Below are 21,555 nucleotides of genomic sequence, written 5' to 3' on the forward strand. Positions count from 1 at the left end.
ATTAGAGCTCAAGTGTGCTCACATCTGGACACAGGTGGGGTCACACTTCTCTCCCACAATCCTCCGGCCTGAAAAAGAGCCAAGCCTTTCCTTTCTGCACACTTGGAAACAGGAGAGCTTCTCAGTCAGATGGACCTTCCACCCAGCCAGGTCTTCTCACCTTCCTGAGCCTTCCTTGTCCCAGATGTTCCTCCTTGGGGTCTCCAGTCCCAAGAACAGCCTGGCTGGAATTAAAGGGGACCCACCTCCCCCAGCTTGGGTCTTGGGGGGAAGAGGAAGGTAGCACAACTCTGCAGCTTCATGGGCTGCTTTTGTCTTTAGACACACACAAAGACACACAACCCCTCAACTGAGGCTGCCTCTGGTTCCCGCTTTGACTTGGAGCTAACAGGGAAAGAGGAAAATCACTCACTTGATGCTGCCTTGTCGACATCCTGACGTTTCTCTGCAAGGAAAAAGCTCAAAGCTAAGAATAATCCACCAGAGATCATCCAACCTCTCCCTCTGCAGGAGGAAGAGCCCCAGGAGAGGTTTTCACAGTTGTTTAGTCACAACCTCTCCTGGCAACTACTATGAACAGACACAGGAAGAGCTTCAAAATACAAATGTATCCCCTGACTTGCCCAAGAGAGACCTGCTGCCTCTGGGAGGGATGGAGGGAAATGGGGAAAGCAGCGACAGCCGGGGGAGGAGGAGGATTTTCACTGAAATCCTTCTCTGCTGCTCTTTGACCAAAGCCTTTGAAAGGGACGGAACCGCGATGCCTCTTCCCAACCAGAAGAAGGCAGGACTGTCCGAACCTCAGACTCAGCCGAGTCGAGACTGGAGTCCCAGCAAGAGGCTGAGATTTTAGATGCTCCCAAAAAGGGCTGGGAAAAAAGGGAAAAGGGAGCCCAGAAGAAGCTATCCAAAGGGAGGGACTGGGGAGGAGTCTCCCCCTCTCCCTTCACAGCCACCCAGCAAAGGTGGGACACTTACTGAGAAATACCAAGATCCCAGCAATCGCAGACACCAGGAGAAGAGCAGCCACAACGCAGCCGAAGGTGATGAGCCGCAGGACGGATTCTGGAGCTGAATTTGGAGAAAGAGCAGAGGATTGAAGGAGAACTCCAAACCATCGTTCCAAGTCAGGGAGAGACCTAACGCAGCCAAGGGACTACTGGGAATCGCCCAAGTTAAGAAGACTCAGGGCTCATCCTCACGTCCCTCGAATTGAAGACACCCTGCTAACCACGCTTAGTGGACGTGTCCTCGTGACGCTGCCTTGGTCTCCCACCAGCCCAGTGCAAAGGCAGCCGACATTCACCCTTAGCTCTTCAGCTCAAAAGCAGCCATTTGCAATCTTCTCTCTCTCATCAGGTTAACAAAAATAAAAAATTCAACAACACAATAATATAAACAAAAATTGGTGAAACCTTAAAAATATTTTTGTTCTTTTTATCAGCTGCCCCATTATGTCATGAATTTGAGCAGAATGGGGCATCTCAGCATGCTACCTTTTTTGTTAAGCTTGAATCTTTGCATTTTATTATTTAAAGCAAAAGGGTTTATATCATGTGTCTTTTTTTTAAAGAGACAGTTTCATTTGGCTCATCTCTCATAAGATTGCTGTTCCCCGGAGGAAAAGAAAGGAATGGTCAGGGTTCACCTAACTACGAAGCCCTGCCATGGATTTGTATATAGGGGTTCAGAGAGAGGGTGGCAGGCAAGACACGAGGCAGCACCAGTGAGTCTGTGCAGGAGGCGGAGGGGCAACACCCCAGCAGAGGCAGGGGGAGAAGTCCTGCCTGTGCTGTGTCTGGGAAGGTGAGCTGGTTGGGAGGGGCGTGAGGACGAGTGGAAAAGATAATCTGTGGGATGATCTCATCAGAGGGAGGGGAAAATGTTTAATTCAAAGGTGGAGCTGGGAAAGCCTCATTCAGGGCTTTGCCTAGGTTTCATGTTCTTTCTTTCCCCAAGTTACTTATTCCTGATAAAGAATTCTTCTACAGTACATCCTAAACGGATTGTATTGAGGATTTCTAAGGTTAGGATTTAACATCCGGAATCATCACATGAATCCTCGCTTCTGCACTCTGTCGACTGGCCAGGAAGTGGCTGAACAGAAACGGTTCCGGTCTTTGCAGCTGGAGCTTTTAAGTGCCAGGAAGGCAGCCCAGGAGGTGGGAATCCTCTTGTCTCACACCCACCCCGGGGTTAGGGGGAGCACCCCAGGGAAGGCCTCCCTGTCATTCAAATCCACGCCCTGCATTCAGGAACGAGGGCGACAGACCTTGCCTGTCTTCTAGGTGGCAGCCCTCTGCTTATTCGAAAGATGCTGTCACAAACCCCACCACCACCAGCACCCGTTGCTCAAGGCTAGTCACGCGGAGCTCCTTCTATCCCCCTACAGAGGATTCGGGTTCTAGTCCCCGATCAGCCTTGCTGCTCTCCTGGGAACCTTTTCCAGTTGCTCTGAATCTGTATTAAGGGGTGTTGCCCAGAAGTGGACGTTGTCCTTGAGGCGGGCTCTGATCCTAGCAGAAGACAGTGAGAAAATCACCCTCATCCTTTGGAAGTTACAGTCTGTTTGATGTAGCCTAAAATCACAGATGCCTTCTTTGAAGGGACTTTATGCTCCTGGCTCATATTCAGTCTCCAATCAATCCCGATTACAAAATCTTTTTAGCAAGCCAAGTATCCCCCACCCAATACTTGCACCTTTGATTCTTGTTTCCTAAGTAAAGACATTGCACTTACAGGCAGTCCTCGCTTAATGACCACAGTTGCAATTGAATTTAGTTTGCTAAGCGAAACAGTCATTAAGCAAATCCAACCCAATTTTATGACTCTTTTCAGTGGCCAAATTGTGACCATCTGACCGTGGGGACACTGACATTCATAAGTGTGAGGACCAGTCATAAGTCAATTTTTCAAGCACTGTTGTCTGCTCTAAGTCTGAACCATTACTAAAAGAATGGTTGTTAAGCAGGGACTACCTGTAGAATCATACAGCTGGAAGGAAGGAACCTAACAGGCCATCTAGTCTAACCACCTGCTTAAAGTATTCCATTAAGGTATTCAGACAGACGGGATTGTGTCTTTAATATGTGTAAGTGATGGACTTCAGCAGCACTGCTGGCTCTCAGGAAGTAGGGGACGCATTCCGAGGAGGGGGGCAGGATAGGAGGAAACACAGTCCAGAGCTGGAACGTGGGAAGACTAAGAGGTTCAGAACAGCCCCGCCCTAGAGCCTTCCCAGGCTATTTCCCCGTAGGTTAGGTAGGGTAGCTTTAGTCTGGCAAGTTTCTGCCCTAACTGTGTGATCAAATAAAGAACTGAAATTTGGTTGGATTGATCCTTTGTCGTTCTTGGGCTGGGCCTGACATCAGTCTTGCCAGACTAAAGCTACTCTACCTAACCTGAGGGGAAATAACCTGGGAAGGGACTAGGGCGGGACTATTTTGACTAAACTACAACTTCCAAATTATTAGGGGGGAGATGGGCAGTAGTACAAATTGGAGACATAAATAACATTTATTAATTTAAAATGTAAATAAATAAATAAAGGCTTCCCACATTCTAACTCTGGATCGTGTTTTCTCCTATCCTGCTCCCCTCCTCGGAATGTGCCCCCTCCTTCCTGAGAACCAGCAGTGCTGCTGAAGTCCATCACATTGCCTCCCCCTTCACAGACACCTCCCATCACAGGATCTCATTTGAGGTTGCCCATCCTTTCTGGACACTCTTTTCTCTCTGGTCTCTCTTCAATTTCATTCTGTTACCCTCAGTCCATTCTGAATTTGACTTCTTTCTTTGAGGATATGAGCTCACTCAGCCAGCTTTAGATCTCTGGGAATTTGAGAACTATTTGTTCTACCTATTCCTCCAAGGCGTTAAAGGGAATGTTGAAGAACAGAGGACGCAGGGCTGATTCTTCTGGCACCCCATTTGATATCTTCAACCTGATGAGGAACCATCACTGGGCACACCTTGAGGAAAGTTTTCAAGCCAGCTGTGGATCCCCTTAATTGCCTGCCCATCTGACCTCTTTTAATGAAGCCGAAGAGGCCTTGGACTGCCTCCGGAGGGAGCTTTCACTAGACAAAAGGCCTAATTTGCCACAAAAATTTAATCCCATGAAGCATCCAGATGACCCTATCTTCTTTTAGAGATCACTTGATCTGTTTTCTATTTCATTCTGATCAACAACAAAAACAAAAAATAAAAAATTCTGGTGATCTGGAAGGTTCACTGTAGCATGTGGGGGGGGGGAGTGTATGTGGGGTGTCTGTCTCACCCCCTCCCCCTAGTTCTGGAAGGGGTGGGGAGTTGTTGCCAGTCCAGAAATGGCAAGAAATGTTATTTTGTTCTTCCAGAATTTCAGGATGAAAAAACAGAATATGGTGATACCCAACTTCTGGAGGGTCCCGCAAATGGCTGAAACAGATTTGGAGGATGCTTCAGGGGGGCAGGTTCGAGGAGGAGAACTTTACATTTCTCTTGCACAAAACTCATGAATAGCAGCCATGGTGCCTGTGATTTCATACTTGGTAAAAAAACTAAAGTAGTATTTTCTTGTGCTTGGGATATCAGCATAAAAAGAAAATCTGAACATTTTGTGACTGTATCATTGGGATGCTACCATCAATAGAAGATTGGTATTCTGCAGTTTTGGGAGTCCAGTGTAAAAATGTCAGTGGAAGTTATGAGGATACGCAGAGTTGTTTGACACAGGGCTTCATGCTGAGCCTCAGGAATTCCAATAGATCCCTGATCATAAATAATGTCTGCACTTCTTTCTTAGAGTAGCGACACAAGGACATTTCCTTCTCTACAGGGGGAAAGCCGTGTTAGTCTCTGATGGCAGAAAATCAGACTGGTGGCCCCTTTCCTGCCTGCCAATGCCTCAGTCCAGCCACTCTATGCATTCCCTGAAGTGAGCTGCAGTTCACCAATGTTAATAAAATCTGGTGTTCAGAAAAGGGGCTACCAGACTCCTCCCGATTTTTGTACTTTAGGAAAAAAGAAAATCTGTTTCTGGTGCTCAGCACAACGGCTGCTCCTCTGCTAGAGGCAGCAAACAGGGCAGGGAGGGAGGCTAAGAGAGGATCTAAGTGCCTTTCATCAGGATCGGCGAACTATTCTGACGGGATTCTGCTGCTTCCTTTAAATAACCCAAAGCCAGTTCTATGGCCCATTCCCTGCAGGTCCACGATCCTTGAAAAAGGCAAAAACCAATGGATTAGAGCTCAAGTGTGCTCACATCTGGACACAGCTGGGGTCACATTTCTCTCCTACCATCCTCCAGCCTGAAAAAGAGCCAAGCCTTTCCTTTCTGCACACTTGGAAACAGGAGAGCTTCTCAGTCAGATGGACCTTCCACCCAGCCAGGTCTTCTCACCTTCCTGAGCCTTCCTTGTCCCAGATGTTCCTCCTTGGGGTCTCCAGTCCCAAGAACAGCCTGGCTGGAATTAAAGGGGACCCACCTCCCCCAGCTTGGTTCTTGGGGGGAAGAGGAAGGTAGCACAACTCTGCAGCTTCATGAGCTGCTTTTGTGTTTAGACACACACAAAGACACACAACCCCTCAACTGAGGCTGCCTCTGATTCCCACTCTGACTTGGAGCTAACAGGGAAAGAGGAAAATCATTCACTTGATGCTGCCTCGTAACCATCCTGACGTTTCTCTGCAAGGACAAAAATCAGCCAAAGCTAAAATAATCCACCAGAGATCATCCAATCTCTCCCTCTGCAGGAGGGATAGAGAGCCCCAGGAGAGGTTTTCACAGTTGTTCAGTCACAACCTCTCCTGGCAACTACTATGAACAGACACAGGAAGAGCTTCAAAATACAAATGTGTCCCCTGACGTGCCCAAGAGAGACCTGCTGCCTCTGGGAGGGATGGAGGGAAATGGGGAAAGCAGCAACAGCTGGGAGAGGAAGAGGATTTTCACTGAAATCCTTCTCCGCTGCTCTTTGACCAAAGCCTTTGAAAGGGACGGAACCGCGATGCCTCTTCCCAACCAGAAGGCAGGACTGTCCGAACCACAGACTTGGCCAAGTCGAGACTGGAGTCCCAGCAAGAAGCCGAGATTTTAGATGCTCCCAAAGAGGGCTGGGAAAACAGGGAAAAGTGAGCCCAGAAGAAGCTCCCCACAGGGGGGGACTGGGGAGGAGTCTCCCCCTCTCCCTTCACAGCCACCCAGCAAAGGTGGGACACTTACTGTGTAATACCAAGAATATAGCAATCACAGCCACCAGGAGAAATACGACGGAGGCGATGGTGAACCCCAGGTTGGATTCCGGAACTGAATTGGGAGAAAGAGCAGAGGATTGAAGGAGAACCCCAAACCATCGTTCCAAGTCAGGGAGAGACCTAACGCAGCCAAGGGACTACTGGGAATCGCCCAAGTTAAGAAGACTCAGGGCTCATCCTCACGTCCCTCGAATTGAAGACATCCTGCTAACCACACTTAGTGGACGTGTCCTCGTGACGCTGCCTTGGTCTCCCACCAGCCCAGTGCAAAGGCAGCTGACATTCACTCTTAGCTCTTCAGCTCAAAAGCAGCTGTTTGCAACCTTGTGACTCTCAGCAGGTTAACAGAAATAAAATCTTCAACAACACAATAATATAAACAAAATTAGTGAAACTTTAAAAACGTTTTTGTTCTTTTTATCAGCTGCCCCATTATGTCATGAATTTGAGCAGAATTGGGCAGCTCTGCATGCTAGCTTTTTTTCTTAAGCTTGAATCTTTGCATTTTATTATTTAAAGTAAAAGGGTTTATATCATGTGTCTTTTTTTTAAAGAGAGAGTTTCATTTGGCTCATCTCTCGTAAGATTGCTCTGCTCCCCTGAGGAAAAGAAAGGAATGGTCAGGGTTCACCTAACTACGAAGCCCTGCCATGGATTTGTATATAGGGGTTGAGAGAGAGGGTGGCAGGCAAGAGACGAGGCAGCACCAGTGAGTCTGTGCAGAAGGCGGAGGGGCAACACCCCAGCAGAGGCAGGGGGAGAAGTCCTGCCTGTGCTGTGTCTGGGAAGGTGAGCTGGCTGGGAGGGGCGTGAGGACGAGTGGAAAAGATAATCTGTGGGATGATCTCATCAGAGCGAGGGGGAAAATGTTTAATTCAAAGGTGGAGGTGGGAAAGCCTCATTCAGGGCTTTGCCTAGGTTTCATGTTCTTTCTTTCCCCAAGTTACTTATTCCTGATAAAGAATTCTTCTACAGTACATCCTAAATGGATTGTATTGAGGATTTCTAAGGTTAGGATTTAAGAACCGATTTAACATCTGGAATCATCACATAAATCCTTGCTTCTGCACTCTGTTGACTGGCCAGGAAGTGGCTGAACAGAAACGGTTCCAGTCTTGGCATCTGGAGCTTTTAAGTGCCAGGAAGGCAGCCCAGGAGGTGGGAATCCTCTTGTCTCACACCCACCCCGGGGTTAGGGGGAGCACCCCAGGGAAGGCCTCCCTGTCATTCAAATCCACGCCCTCCATTCAGGAACGAGGGTGTCATGCACTGCCTACCGCAGAGTAAAACACAGACACTGATTCAAAGGAAAGCAGGTTCCAGTTTATTTCATACGTAGTGTCAGTTGCGAAAAAAGCTGAGAGTGAGGGGAGCGCCCCGGTGCGGGGTTTAAATACCCCGCGCCGGTCAGCGCCCCCTTACCCTGGGTTACGTCATCCCCCCTTTGTCCTGCATGCTGTCGTGCCGGTAGGTGAAGGGTTGCGAGGCCCCAGCTGGTGTCCCGGGATCGCCCATCATCGGTTTCCTCTTTCAGCCGGTGATTGCTGTCAGCTGGGCGATCTCCGTTGCGCTTTTGCTAACAGCTTGGGTGTGCCTCGCGATCCGCCTAGTCTTTGTCTTTTCTTCTTTCTCTTTTGTGTTCTGATGGCTGCATCCTCCGGCCAGGGTCTTTGTCTGCTGTTGTGCATGCTATGCTTATCTTGAGTCCCTTCCTTTGCTTCCTCGTTATTGTCATGTGTGCCATTGTGCTGATGTCTTCAGCTCAACGGCACTCATGACATACTGCCCCCTGTCCGAATAGTGCCCCCCCCCGGCCTTCCGGTTTTTTACCAGGAGAGCAGTCAAAATGGTTTTGGTTTTTTTTAAATTTCCCGCCGGAGTGTTTTCGCCCCTCCCTTTGTTCCGCCTTCTACCTCGTGTCCATCTAGGGTGTGTTCCCAGTGCGCATGCCCCGAGCACACCCTGGGCGTGTGCATGCTCCAGCCACACCCTGCTTGTTTGGCTCAGTTCGTCGAGGAAAGAGGCGTGGCTGGTCGGGTGCTTTTCAGCTCCAGGTAGGACCTTTATCTTTTTTCAAGTGCGTCGTCATTGTTATGCGTGCATCCTGGGCGTTGCCTCAAGGCATGCACTGGTGACCAGTGTCACTCCCTCGTGGGCCCGGGGCGGGGGGAGGGTGAGTCCCGGGGGGGCGAGGTCTACCCAAGTCGTGGGCTTGGGGGGCCCTTTCCCCTGGGGGCACGGCTGGGGGGGGGGCCCGCGGGGAAAAGGTTGTTCCGGGGCCGGTTCGGCTTGTCGCCCCTTTGGCTTGTTGGGGTACGTCCGGTGGAATGCCCGGGTCAGGTCTGGCGCATATCCCCCCTGGCAGTTGCGGTTGGCGCCGTCTGGTCACTGGTTGCCCCGTCGGTTGCGCCGTGGGGTTGGGCTGCCGCCGAGCGCCGCTCCGGGTGGTCACCGCCATCCCCAGCTGGGAAGCGGATAGGACCATCCCGATCATGTCTGGGGCGGGCTCCTCGTCTTGGGGCAGTCGGGAGAGGGCGTCAGCCAGGAAGTTCTTTTTGCCCGGCATGAACTTCAGCTGAAAGTTGAAGCGGCTGAAGAATTGGGCCCATCTGACCTGTTTTGGGCTGAGGCGTCTGGGCGTTCGGAGGGCCTCGAGGTTCCGGTGGTCTGTCCAGACCTCGAATGGTTGGGTGGCTCCTTCCAGTAGGTGCCTCCATGTTTCCAACGCCGATTTCACCGCGAAGGCTTCCTTCTCCCAGACGTGCCAGCGCCTTCCTGTCTCAAGAGAATTTCCTCGACAGGTAGGCGCATGGTTTCAGGACTCCTGTGGGGTCCTTTTGGAGTAGGATGGCCCCCAGGGAGAAGTCTGAGGCGTCGGCTTGGACCATGAACGGCCGTTCTGGGTCCGGGTGCGCGAGGATTGGCTCCGTGGTGAACAGCGCTTTCAGTCTGTTGAATGCGGTTTGGCATGCGGGAGTCCAATTTAGTACTGTGCCCGGGTTCTTGGCGCGTCGTGTGTCCCCCACCCCTTTAGTCTTGAGGAGGTCTGTTAGGGGGAGGGCTATCTCCGTGAACCCCCGTGCGAATGACCTGTAAAAATTCGTGAAGCCGAGGAAGCTCTGGAGTTGGCGCCTGTTGCGGGGGCGTTCCCAGTTCACCACCGCCTCGACTTTTGCGGGGTCCATCTCTATGCCTTCTCCGGAGATTCGGTACCCCAGGTAGTCTAGGCGTGCTTTATGGAATTCGCACTTTGAGGGTTTGGCATAGAGTTTCGCCCTTTTTAGCTTGTCGAGGACTTGTCTGACTAGGGTCACGTGTTCCTCGTGCGTTTTGGAGTAGATAAGGACGTCGTCTATGTAGACCAGGACCCCTTTGAACAGGTGCTCATGCAGAACCTCATTGATGAGCTGCATGAACACTCCCGGGGCCCCTGCTAGTCCGAATGGCAGCACTTTGTACTGAAAGGCGCCTAGGGAGCAGTTGAACGCAGTTTTCCATTCGTCCCCCTCCCTGATTCGGATTCGGTAGTACGCCTCGCGAAGGTCCAGCTTGGAGAATACTCTGCCCGTGGACAGGTGGGCGATCATGTCTTTCACGAGGGGTAAGGAGTATTTATTGGATAGGGAAGCTGCATTGAGGCCCCGGTAGTCTGTGCAGAGCCGTAGGGTGCCGTCTTTTTTCTCTTGGAATAAGACGGGCGCTCCGACCGGTGAGCATGCCGGCTCTATGAATCCCCTCTCTAGGTTTTTGTCGATGAACTCCCGGAGGGTTGCCATCTCCTTCGGGGTCATCGAGTAGATCTTCGGCCTAGGTAAGGGGACATCGGGCAGCAGGTCAATCCTGCAGTCCGTCTTGCGGTGGGGGGGTAGTTGATCAGCTTCCGCCTCTCCGAAGACCTCTGAGAAGTCAGCGTATTGCTCCGGTAGGTCTTCTGGGGTAGCTGTGTTGTCCTGGGTTGCCGCCTCTGCTCGTCCCGTGGGGTTGGTCCTGCCCTCCGGAACTGGCGCCCGGTACTCACCGTCGTCGAATCGGAAGGTGCGGGTCTCCCAGTCGATGCGCGGGTTGTTTGTTGCGAGCCATGGTATTCCAAAGACTACGATGGGCCGTCCTATGTGGGTTATCACGAACAATGTTCGTTCGGTGTTGGTACCCCTTTGTAGGGTAACCGGCTCGGTCTGCATCGTGGCTGGTGTCCCTCCCGCTGTTGAGCCGTCCAGCTGGTGAAATGCCAGCGGCGTGGGGAGAGGGAGGCAGCGTAGGGCGAGTTTGGCGACTATGTTGGGGTGGATCAGGTTTTTAGAGCACCCCGAGTCCACTAGTGCCGCGGCCGTGGTGGCTCCGTTGCCCACAGAGAGCTTGATTGCTGCATTACGGAGCTTTCGCCGCTCTGTCGAAGTGATTTGCGCCTCTGTCCCACCACCTGCCTCGCGGCGCGTTTTTAGGCAGGCGGGGAGCGTTTCCCGCCGGCTGGTCTGGGTCTACGGCGTCCTCTCCCCCCCAGTAAGCATCCCAGCCTTCGTCCGGTGTCGCTGTGGCTCCGGTCATTCGGCGGTGGGGGGGGTGGCGGCGGGTTAGTTGGTTTGAGGTTAGGTTTCAGTGCGGGTTTAGGAGTGCTTGCTGGGGTTCGGTTGGAGAAGCAATCTGCCGTTTTGTGCTCCAATTTTCCACACCTCCCGCAGGGCCCGCGAGTGAATTTCTTCCTTGGATATGTGGGACCGGCCGTCCCATGTGGCGCGGGTACCTTTGGGTAGGTGTTGGTCTCGTCTTCCATCGTTGCCATTAGGAAGGTGCGGTGCGCGTGTTCTGCTCTCCCCGCGAGGTGGATCCAGCCATGCAGAGTCTCCGGATCGTCCCGGTAGAGAGCCCATTGAAGTACTTCACGGTTGAGCCCCCTTTTGAACATTTCTAGCAGGGTGGTCTCGGACCAGTCGTTGATCTTCCCTGCTAGGGCTTTAAATTCGAGGGCGTAGTCCGGGACAGTGCGTGCGCCCTGTTTGAGGCTTTGGAGTGCACTTTTAGCCCTCTCTTTGGCTAGTGGGTCCTCAAAGTAGCGCTTCATCTCGGTGATGAAAGCATGGAAGTCAGAGAGGGCGGGGGAGTTGGACTCGTACATTTGGACATACCAGTCCGCCGCCCGGTCTTGTAGTTTGATCGCTACGGCTGCGATCTTGTCCGCTTCGGAGTTAAAGGAGTGTCCGTACCGCCCCATGAACTCCCTGGCATTCGTAATGAAGAACGACAGTTTCGCGGGGTTCCCGTCGAAGAAAATGGGGAAGTCCTTTGGGGCCCGGGCGTTCTGTGAGTCCCCTCCTCTCGCTTCCCGACTCACGGCTTCGTCCGCTTGGGCTGCTTGTTGATTCGCATTTGGCCCATGGGGGTGCGACGACCCGCTCGGGGTGTGGACCTGCACGGGAACGTCGTTGGGCGGCGCAGGGGACATCAGCGATTGTAGCATAGTCCTGAGGTCCTTTAGCTGGGCCTCCATGGCCGCGCGTTTGGCTTGAGTTTCCCCGTCCGGGATCCGCGCCGCAGCTGGGGTCGGGTCTATCGGTGTGTCCGCAGGGTTGAGCCGCTGGTGGGGTTCAGGCATTCCCGTCCTCTGGTCAGCTTCCTCCGTTTGGGAGTGCGTCGGCTGGGTTGCCTCTCCGTCCTCCTCCATGCTTACCGCAGTTGGGCTGACGCTCCACGCCCGTGGCTGGGGTGCGATGTGGGGCGGGGGGGTCTCCGCTGGTCTCGGGAGGTATGTTGCTCCCTCCCGTGGCCGGGTCGCCTCCGCCTCCCTCTGGGGTTGGAGCTGAGGCTCGGGGTGAGCCGGACGGGTGTCCGTGGCTCCTGGGGTCCGCGGTGCCTCTGGCCTCGATCGGTCCTCCTCCGCTTCTTGCCGTGCGGTTCGCCCGCCTTGGCCGCGACGGCCTCATCGCTCGTGGTCTTCTCGCCGTCTATTCCTCCCACGGCTCGTTGTCCGGTGGGGCTCGGTGAGGCTGTGTTTGTGACTCTCAGCTTTATGTCATGCACTGCCTACCGCAGAGTAAAACACAGACGCTGATTCAAAGGAAAGCAGGTTCCGGTTTATTTCATACGTAGTGTCAGTTGCGAAAAAAGCTGAGAGGGGAGCGCGCCGGTGCGGGGTTTAAATACCCCGCGCCGGTCAGCGCCCCCTTACCCTGGGTTACGTCATCCCCCCTTTGTCCTGCATGCTGTCGTGCCGGTAGGTGAAGGGTTGCGAGGCCCCAGCTGGTGCCCCGGGATCGCCCATCATCGGTTTCCTCTTTCAGCCGGTGATTGCTGTCAGCTGGGCGATCTCCGTTGCGCTTTTGCTAACAGCTTGGGTGTGCCTCGCGATCCGCCTAGTCTTTGTCTTTTCTTCTTTCTCTTTTGTGTTCTGATGGCTGCATCCTCCGGCCAGGGTCTGTGTCTGTTGTTCTGCGTGCTATGCTTATCTTGAGTCCCTTCCTTTGCTTCCTCGTTATTGTCATGTGTGCTGTTGTGCTGATGTCTTCAGCTCAACGGCACTCATGACAGAGGGCGACAGACCTTGCCTGTCTTCTAGGTGGCAGCCCTCTGCTTATTCGAAAGATGCTGTCACAAACCCCACCACCACCAGCACCCGTTGCTCAAGGCTAGTCACGCGGAGCTCCTTCTATCCCCCTACAGAGGATTAGCGTTCTAGTCCCTGATCAGCCTTGCTGCTCTCCTGGGAACCTTTTCCAGTTGCTCTGAATCTGTATTAACGGGTGTTGCCCAGAAGTGGACGTTGTCCTTGAGGCGGGCTCTGATCCTAGCAGAACACAGTGAGAAAATCACCCTCATCCTTTGGAAGTTACAGTCTGTTTGATGTAGCCTAAAATCACAGATGCCTTCTTTCAAGGGACTTTATGCTCCTGGCTCATACTCAGTCTCCAATCAATCCCAATTAAAAAATCTTTTTAGCAAGCCAAATATCCCCCACCCAATACTTGCACCTTTGATTCTTGTTTCCTAAGTAAAGACATTGCACTTACAGGTAGTCCTCGCTTAATGACCACAGTTGCAATTGAATTTAGTTTGCTAAGCGAAGCAGTCATTAAGCAAATCCAACCCAACTTAATGACTTTTTTCAGTGGCCAAATTGTGACCATCTGACCGTGGGGACACTGACATTCATAAGTGTGAGGACCAGTCATAAGTCAATTTTTCAAGGACTGCTGTCTGCTCTAAGTGTGAACCATCACTAAAAGAATGGTTGTTAAGCAGGGACTGCCTGTAGAATCATACAGCTGGAAGGAAGGAACCTAAGAGGCCAAATAATCTAACCACCTGCTTAAAGTATTCCATTAAGGTATTCAGACAGACGGGATTGTGCCTTTAATATGTCTAAGTGATGGACTTCAGCAGCACTGCTGGCTCTCAGGAAGGAGGGGGCGCATTCCGAGGAGGGGAGCAGGATAGGAGGAAACACAGTCCAGAGCTGGAACATGGGAAGACTAAGAGGTATAGAACAGCCCCGCCCTAGAGCCTTCCCAGGCTATTTCCCCTTAGGTTAGGTAGGGTAACTTTTGTCTGGCAAGGTTCTGCCCTGTGTGAGCAAATAAAGAACTGAAGTTTGGTTGGATTGATCCTCTGTTGTTCGTGGGCTGGGCCTGACATCAGTCTTGCCAGACTAAAGCTACCCTACCTAACCTGAGGGGAAATAGCCTCGGAAGGCTCTAGGGCGGGACTATTTTGACTAAACTACAACTTCCAAATTATTAGGGGGGAGATGGGCAGTAGTACAAATTGGAGACATAAGTAACATTTATTAATTTAAAACGTAAATAAAAAAATAAAGGCTTCCCACATTCTAGCTCTGGATCGTGTTTTCTCCTATCCTGCTCCCCTCCTCAGAATGTGCCCCCTCCTTCCTGAGAACCAGCAGTGCCGCTGAAGTCCATCACATCGCCTCCCCCTTCACAGACACCTCCCATCACAGGATCTCATTTGAGGTTGCCCATCCTTTCTGGACACTCTTTTCTCTCTAGTCTCTCTTCAATTTCATTCTGTTACCCTCAGTCCACTCTGAATTTGACTTCTTTCTTTGAGGATATGAGCTCACTCATCCAGCTTTTGATCTCTGGGAATTTGAGAACTATTGGTTCTACCTAGTCCTCCAAGGCATTAAAGGGAATGTTGAAGAATAGAGGACGCAGGGCTGATTCTTCTGGCACCCCATTTGATATCTTCAACCTGATGAGGAACCATCACTGGGCACACCTTGAGGAACATTTTCAAGCCAGCTCTGGATTCCTTTAATTGCCAGGCCATCCAACCTCATTTAATGAAGATGAAGCAGCTTTGGGCTGCCTCCAGAGGGAGCTTTCACTAGACAAAAGGCCTAATTTGCCACAAAAATTTAATCCCATGAAGCATCCAGATGACCCTATCTTCTTTTAGAGATCACTTGATCTGTTTTCTATTTCATTCTGATCAACAACAAAAACAAAAAATAAAAAATTCTGGTGATCTGGAAGGTTCACTGTAGCATGTGGGGGGGGGGAGTGTATGTGGGGTGTCTGTCTCACCCCCTTCCCCTAGTTCTGGAAGGGGTGGGGAGTTGTTGCCAGTCCAGAAATGGCAAGAAATGTTATTTTGTGCTTCCAGAATTTCAGGATGGAAAAACAGAATATGGTGATACCCAACTTCTGGAGGGTCCCGCAAATGGCTGAAACAGATTTGGAGGATGCTTCAGGGGGGCAGGTTCGAGGAGGAGAACTTTACATTTCTCTTGCACAAAACCCATGAATAGCAGCCATGGTGCCTGTGATTTCATACTTGGTAAAAAAACTAAAGTAGTATTTTCTTGTGATTGGGATATCAGCATAAAAAGAAAATCTGAACATTTTGTGACTGTATCATTGGGATGCTACCATCAATAGAAGATTGGTATTCTGCAGTTTTGGGAGTCCGGTGTAAAAATGTCAGTGGAAGTTATGAGGATACGCAGAGTTGTTTGACACAGGGCTTCATGCTGAGCCTCAGGAATTCCAATAGATCCCTGATCATAAATAATGTCTGCACTTCTTTCTTAGAGTAGCGACATAGGGACATTTCCTTCTCTACAGGGGGAAAGCCGTGTTAGTCTCTGATGGCAGAAAATCAGACTGGTGGCTCCTTTCCTGCCTGCCAATGCCTCAGTCCAGCCACTCTATGCATTCCCTGAAGTGAGCTGCAGTTCACCAATGTTAATAAAATCTGGTGTTCAGAAAAGGGGCTACCAGACTCCTCCCGATTTTTGTACTTTAGGAAAAAAGAAAATCTGTTTCTGGTGCTCAGCACAACGGCTGCTCCTCTGCTAGAGGCAGCAAACAGGGCAGGGAGGGAGGCTAAGAGAGGATCTAAGTGCCTTTCATCAGGATCGGCGAACTATTCTGACGGGATTCTGCTGCTTCCTTTAAATAACCCAAAGCCAGTTCTATGGCCCATTCCCTGCAGGTCCACGATCCTTGAAAAAGGCAAAAACCAATGGATTAGAGCTCAAGTGTGCTCACATCTGGACACAGCTGGGGTCACACTTCTCTCCCACAATCCTCCAGCCTGAAAAAGAGCCAAGCCTTTCCTTTCTGCACACTTGGAAACAGGAGAGCTTCTCAGTCAGATGGACCTTCCACCCAGCCAGGTCTTCTCACCTTCCTGAGCCCACCTTGTCCCAGATGTTCCTCCTTGGGGTCTCCAGTCCCAAGAACAGCCTGGCTGGAATTAAAGGGGACCCACCTCCCCCAGCTTGGTTCTTGGGGGGAAGAGGAAGGTAGCACAACTCTGCAGCTTCATGAGCTGCTTTTGTGTTTAGACACACACAAAGACACACAACCCCTCAACTGAGGCTGCCTCTGATTCCCACTCTGACTTGGAGCTAACAGGGAAAGAGGAAAATCATTCACTTGATGCTGCCTCGTAACCATCCTGACGTTTCTCTGCAAGGACAAAAATCAGTCAAAGGTAAGAATAATCCACCAGAGATCATCCAATCTCCCTCTGCAGGAGGGATAGAGAGCCCCAGGAGATGTTTTCACAGTTGTTTAGTCACAACCTCTCCTGGCAACTGCTATGAACAGACACAGGAAGAGCTTCAAAATACGAATGTATCCCCTGACTTGCCCAAGAGAGACCTGCTGCCTCTGGGAGGGATGGAGGGAAATGGGGAAAGCAGCAGCAACAGCCGGGAGAGGAGGAGGATTTTCACTGAAATCCTTCTTTGCTGCTCTTTCACCAAAGCCTTTGAAAGGGACGGAACCGCGATGCCTCTTCCCAACCAGAAGAAGGCAGGACTGTCCGAACCGCAGACTCAGCTGAGTCGAGACTGGAGTCCCAGCAAGAGGCCGAGATTTCGGATGCTCCCAAAGAGGGCTGGGAAAACAGGGAAAAGGGAGCCCAGAAGAAGCTCCCCAAAGGGAGGGACTGGGGCGGAGTTTCCCCGTCTCCCTTCACAGCCACCCAGCAATGGTGGGACACTTACAGTGAAATACCAAGATTGCAGTCACCAGGAGAGCCGGAAGGCGGCTGATGATGACTCCCGGGTCGGATTCTGGAGCTGAATTGGGAGAAAGAGCAGAGGATTGAAGGAGAACCCCAAACCATCGTTCCAAGTCAGGGAGAGACCTAACGCAGCCAAGGGACTACTGGGAATCGCCCAAGTTAAGAAGACTCAGGGCTCATCCTCACGTCCCTCGAATTGAAGACATCCTGCTAACCACGGTTAGCGGACGTGTCCTCGTGACGCTGCCTTGGTCTCCCACCAGCCCAGTGCAAAGGCAGCCGACATTCACCCTTAGCTCTTCAGCTCAAAAGCAGCCATTTGCAATCTTCTCTCTCTCATCAGGTTAACAGAAATAAAATATTCAACAACACAATAATATAAACAAAAATTGGTGAAACCTTAAAAACGTTTTTGTTCTTTTTATCAGCTGCCCCATTATGTCATGAATTTGAGCAGAATGGGGCAGCTCTGCATGCTAGCTTTTTTTCTTAAGCTTGAATCTTTGCATTTTAGTATTTAAAGTAAAAGGGTTTATATCATGTGTCTTTTTTTTAAAGAGAGAGTTTCATTTGGCTCATCTCTCGTAAGATTGCTGTTCCCCGGAGGAAAAGAAAGGAATGGTCAGGGTTCACCTAACTACGAAGCCCTGCCATGGATTTGTATATAGGGGTTGAGAGAGAGGGTGGCAGGCAAGAGACGAGGCAGCACCAGTGAGTCTGTGCAGGAGGCGGAGGGGCAACACCCCAGCAGAGGCAGGGGGAGAAGTCCTGCCTGTGCTGTGTCTGGGAAGGTGAGCTGGCTGGGAGGGGCGTGAGGACGAGTGGAAAAGATAATCTGTGGGATGATCTCATCAGAGCGAGGGGGAAAATGTTTAATTCAAAGGTGGAGGTGGGAAAGCCTCATTCAGGGCTTTGCCTAGGTTTCATGTTCTTTCTTTCCCCAAGTTACTTATTCCTGATAAAGAATTCTTCTACAGTACATCCTAAACGGATTGTATTGAGGATTTCTAAGGTTAGGATTTAACATCCGGAATCATCACATGAATCCTCGCTTCTGCACTCTGTCGACTGGCCAGGAAGTGGCTGAACAGAAACGGTTCCGGTCTTTGCAGCTGGAGCTTTTAAGTGCCAGGAAGGCAGCCCAGGAGGTGGGAATCCTCTTGTCTCACACCCACCCCGGGGTTAGGGGGAGCACCCCAGGGAAGGCCTCCCTGTCATTCAAATCCACGCCCTGCATTCAGGAACGAGGGCGACAGACCTTGCCTGTCTTCTAGGTGGCAGCCCTCTGCTTATTCGAAAGATGCTGTCACAAACCCCACCACCACCAGCACCCGTTGCTCAAGGCTAGTCACGCGGAGCTCCTTCTATCCCCCTACAGAGGATTCGGGTTCTAGTCCCCGATCAGCCTTGCTGCTCTCCTGGGAACCTTTTCCAGTTGCTCTGAACCTGCATTAACGGTTGTTGCCCAGAAGTGGACGTTGTCCTTGAGGCGGGCTCTGATCCTAGCAGAACACAGTGAGAAAATCACCCTCATCCTTTGGAAGTTACAGTCTGTTTGATGTAGCCTAAAATCACAGATGCCTTCTTTGAAGGGACTTTATGCTCCTGGCTCATATTCAGACTGCAATCAATCCCGATTAAAAAATCTTTTTAGCAAGCCAAGTATCCCCCACCCAATACTTGCACCTTTGATTCTTGTTTCCTAAGTAAAGACATTGCACTTACAGGTAGTCCTCGCTTAATGACCACAGTTGCAATTGAATTTAGGTTGCTAAGCGAAACAGTCATTAAGCAAATCTAACCCAATTTTATGACTTTTTTCAGTGGCCAAATTGTGACCATCTGACTGTGGGGACACTGACATTCATAAGTGTGAGGACCAGTCATAAGTCAATTTTTCAAGGACTGCTGTCTGCTCTAAGTGTGAACCATCACTAAAAGAATGGTTGTTAAGCAGGGACTACCTGTAGAATCATACAGCTGGAAGGAAGAAAACCTAACAGGCCATCTAGTCTAACCACCTGCTTAAAGTATTCCATTAAGGTATTCAGACAGACGGGATTGTGCCTTTAATATGTGTAAGTGATGGACTTCAGTAACACTGCTGGCTCTCAGGAAGGAGGGGGCGCATTCCGAGGAGGGGAGCAGGATAGGAGGAAACACGATCCAGAGCTGGAACGTGGGAAGACCAAGAGGTTCAGAACAGCCCCGCCCTAGAGCCTTCCCAGGCTATTTCCCCGTAGGTTAGGTAGGGTAGCTTTAGTCTGGCAAGGTTCTGCCCTAACTGTGTGAGCAAATAAAGAACTGAAGTTTGGTTGGATTGATCCTCTGTCGTTCTTGGGCTGGGCCTGACATCAGTCTTGCCAGACTAAAGCTACCCTACCTAACCTGAGGGGAAATAACCTGGGAAGGCGCTAGGGCGGGACTATTTTGACTAAACTACAACTTCCAAATTATTAGGGGGGAGATGGGCAGTACTACAAATTGGAGACATAAACAACATTTATTAATTTAAAACGTAAATAAATAAATAAAGGCTTCCCACATTCTAGCTCTGGATCGTGTTTTCTCCTATCCTGCTCCCCTCCTCGGAATGTGCCCCCTCCTTCCTGAGAACCAGCAGTGCCGCTGAAGTCCATCACATCGCCTCCCCCTTCACAGACACCTCCCATCACAGGATCTCATTTGAGGTTGCCCATCCTTTCTGGACACTCTTTTCTCTCTAGTCTCTCTTCAATTTCATTCTGTTACCCTCAGTCCATTCTGAATTTGACTTCTTTCTTTGAGGATATGAGCTCACTCAGCCAGCTTTAGATCTCTGGGAATTTGAGAACTATTTGTTCTACCTATTCCTCCAAGGCGTTAAAGGGAATGTTGAAGAACAGAGGACGCAGGGCTGATTCTTCTGGCACCCCATTTGATATCTTCAACCTGATGAGGAACCATCACTGGGCACACCTTGAGGAACATTTTCAAGCCAGCTCTGGATTCCTTTAATTGCCAGGCCATCCGATCTCATTTAATGAAGATGAAGCAGCTTTGTGCTGCCTCCAGAGGGAGCTTTCACTAGACAAAAGGCCTAATTTGCCACAAAAATTTAATCCCATGAAGCATCCAGATGACCCTATCTTCTTTTAGAGATCACTTGATCTATCTGTTTTCTATTTCATTCTGATCAACAACAACAAAAACAAAAAATAAAAACTTCTGGTGATCTGGAAGGTTCACTGTAGCATGTGGGGGGGGGAGTGTATGTGGGGTGTCTGTCTCACCCCCTTCCCCTAGTTCTGGAAGGGGTGGGGAGTTGTTGCCAGTCCAGAAATGGCAAGAAATGTTATTTTGTGCTTCCAGAATTTCAGGATGGAAAAACAGAATATGGTGATACCCAACTTCTGGAGGGTCCCGCAAATGGCTGAAACAGATTTGGAGGATGCTTCAGGGGGGCAGGTTCGAGGAGGAGAACTTTACATTTCTCTTGCACAAAACTCATGAATAGCAGCCATGGTGCCTGTGATTTCATACTGGGTAAAAAAACTAAAGTAATATTTTCTTGTGCTTGGGATATCAGCATAAAAAGAAAATCTGAACATTTTGTGACTGTATCATTGGGATGCTACCATCAATAGAAGATTGGTATTCTGCAGTTTTGGGAGTCCAGTGTAAAAATGTCAGTGGAAGTTATGAGGATACGCAGAGTTGTTTGACACAGGGCTTCATGCTGAGCATCAGGAATTCCAATAGATCCCTGATCATACAGTAATGTTTGCACTTCTTTCTTAGAGTAGCGATACAGGGACATTTTTCTCTCTACAGGACGGAAGCCGTGTTAGTCTCTGATGGCAGAAAATCAGACTGGCGGCCCCTTTCCTGCCTGCCGATGCCTCAGTCCAGCCACTCTATGCATTCCCTGAAGTGAGCTGCAGTTCACCAATGTTAGTAAAATCTGGTATTCAGAAAAGGAACTACCAGACACCTCCCAATTTTTGAATTTTAGGATTTCTAAACAAAAGAAAATCTGTTTCTGCTGCTCCTCTGCTGGAGGCTGCAAACAGGGGAGGGACGGAGCCTAAGAGAGGATCTAAGTCCGTTTCATCAGGATTGGCCAACTATTCTGATGGGATTCTGCTGCTTCCTTTAAATAACCTGAAGCCAGTTCTATGGCCCATTGCCTGCAGGTCCAAAAACCCCAAAAAAGGGAAAAAACAATGGATTAGAGCTCAAGTGAGCTCACATCTGGACACAGCTGGGGTCACACTTCTCTCCCACAATCCTCCAGCCTGAAAAAGAGCCAAGCCTTTCTCTCCCTGCCGCCTCTCACCCTTCACGGCCACGTCCACAGGCTCCTGCAGGCCATCGTGCTCCACGTGGCACCGATAGCGGCCTCTCTCTTTTGGATCGATCCGGATGCTGAGCCAGTAGTGGAAGGTCCCGTCCGCGTTGGGGGCCACAGAGCCACGGAGGGTGTCCTGCAGCCAGACCTCCCCGTCCCTCCTCCAGGAGGCGTCGATCTCCTTGGGGTAGAAGCCATCCACGCGGCAGACATGCGTCTCCATCCCATCGTCGGCCTCGGTCCTGCTGCTCACCGTCACCACCGGGGTCTCTGCAGAAACGGCATGGCCGGAATTAACTCCGAGCCCCTCCCGAGCCTGGAAGGTAGAGGGAAAACCTGACAGGCAGGAAAGCTCCCACTACTTAGTTGTAATGCAGGGATTTAACACTCCACACCCGCAGCGTCTCTGAGAGTTTTAGGACATGCTCCAAATCTGGAAATGCTCAGCCACAAGGACTCCTGATTTTGAGCCCTTCCAGGGACTCAGTCTAAAAAACCTC

The 21,555-nt window shown here is 50.7% G+C and overlaps 1 protein-coding gene across 1 annotated transcript in view; it reads right to left on the reverse strand.

The window, feature by feature from the left end:
- LOC134489777 (H-2 class I histocompatibility antigen, Q9 alpha chain-like) overlaps nucleotides 1-21,555 on the reverse strand; it is a 43,867-nt gene that overhangs the window by 10,847 nt on the left and 11,465 nt on the right. Inside the window, exons 4-6 of the mRNA XM_063292641.1 lie at nucleotides 21,044-21,325; nucleotides 979-1,071; nucleotides 413-445 (exon numbers count right to left, since the gene is read on the reverse strand). Of these exons, the coding sequence (XP_063148711.1) occupies nucleotides 413-445; nucleotides 979-1,071; nucleotides 21,044-21,325 (408 nt within the window). The remainder of the gene's footprint in view (nucleotides 1-412; nucleotides 446-978; nucleotides 1,072-21,043; nucleotides 21,326-21,555) is intronic.

Source organism: Candoia aspera, chromosome 2, assembly GCF_035149785.1.
Source record: "Candoia aspera isolate rCanAsp1 chromosome 2, rCanAsp1.hap2, whole genome shotgun sequence".
Classification (NCBI taxonomy): domain Eukaryota; kingdom Metazoa; phylum Chordata; class Lepidosauria; order Squamata; family Boidae; genus Candoia; species Candoia aspera.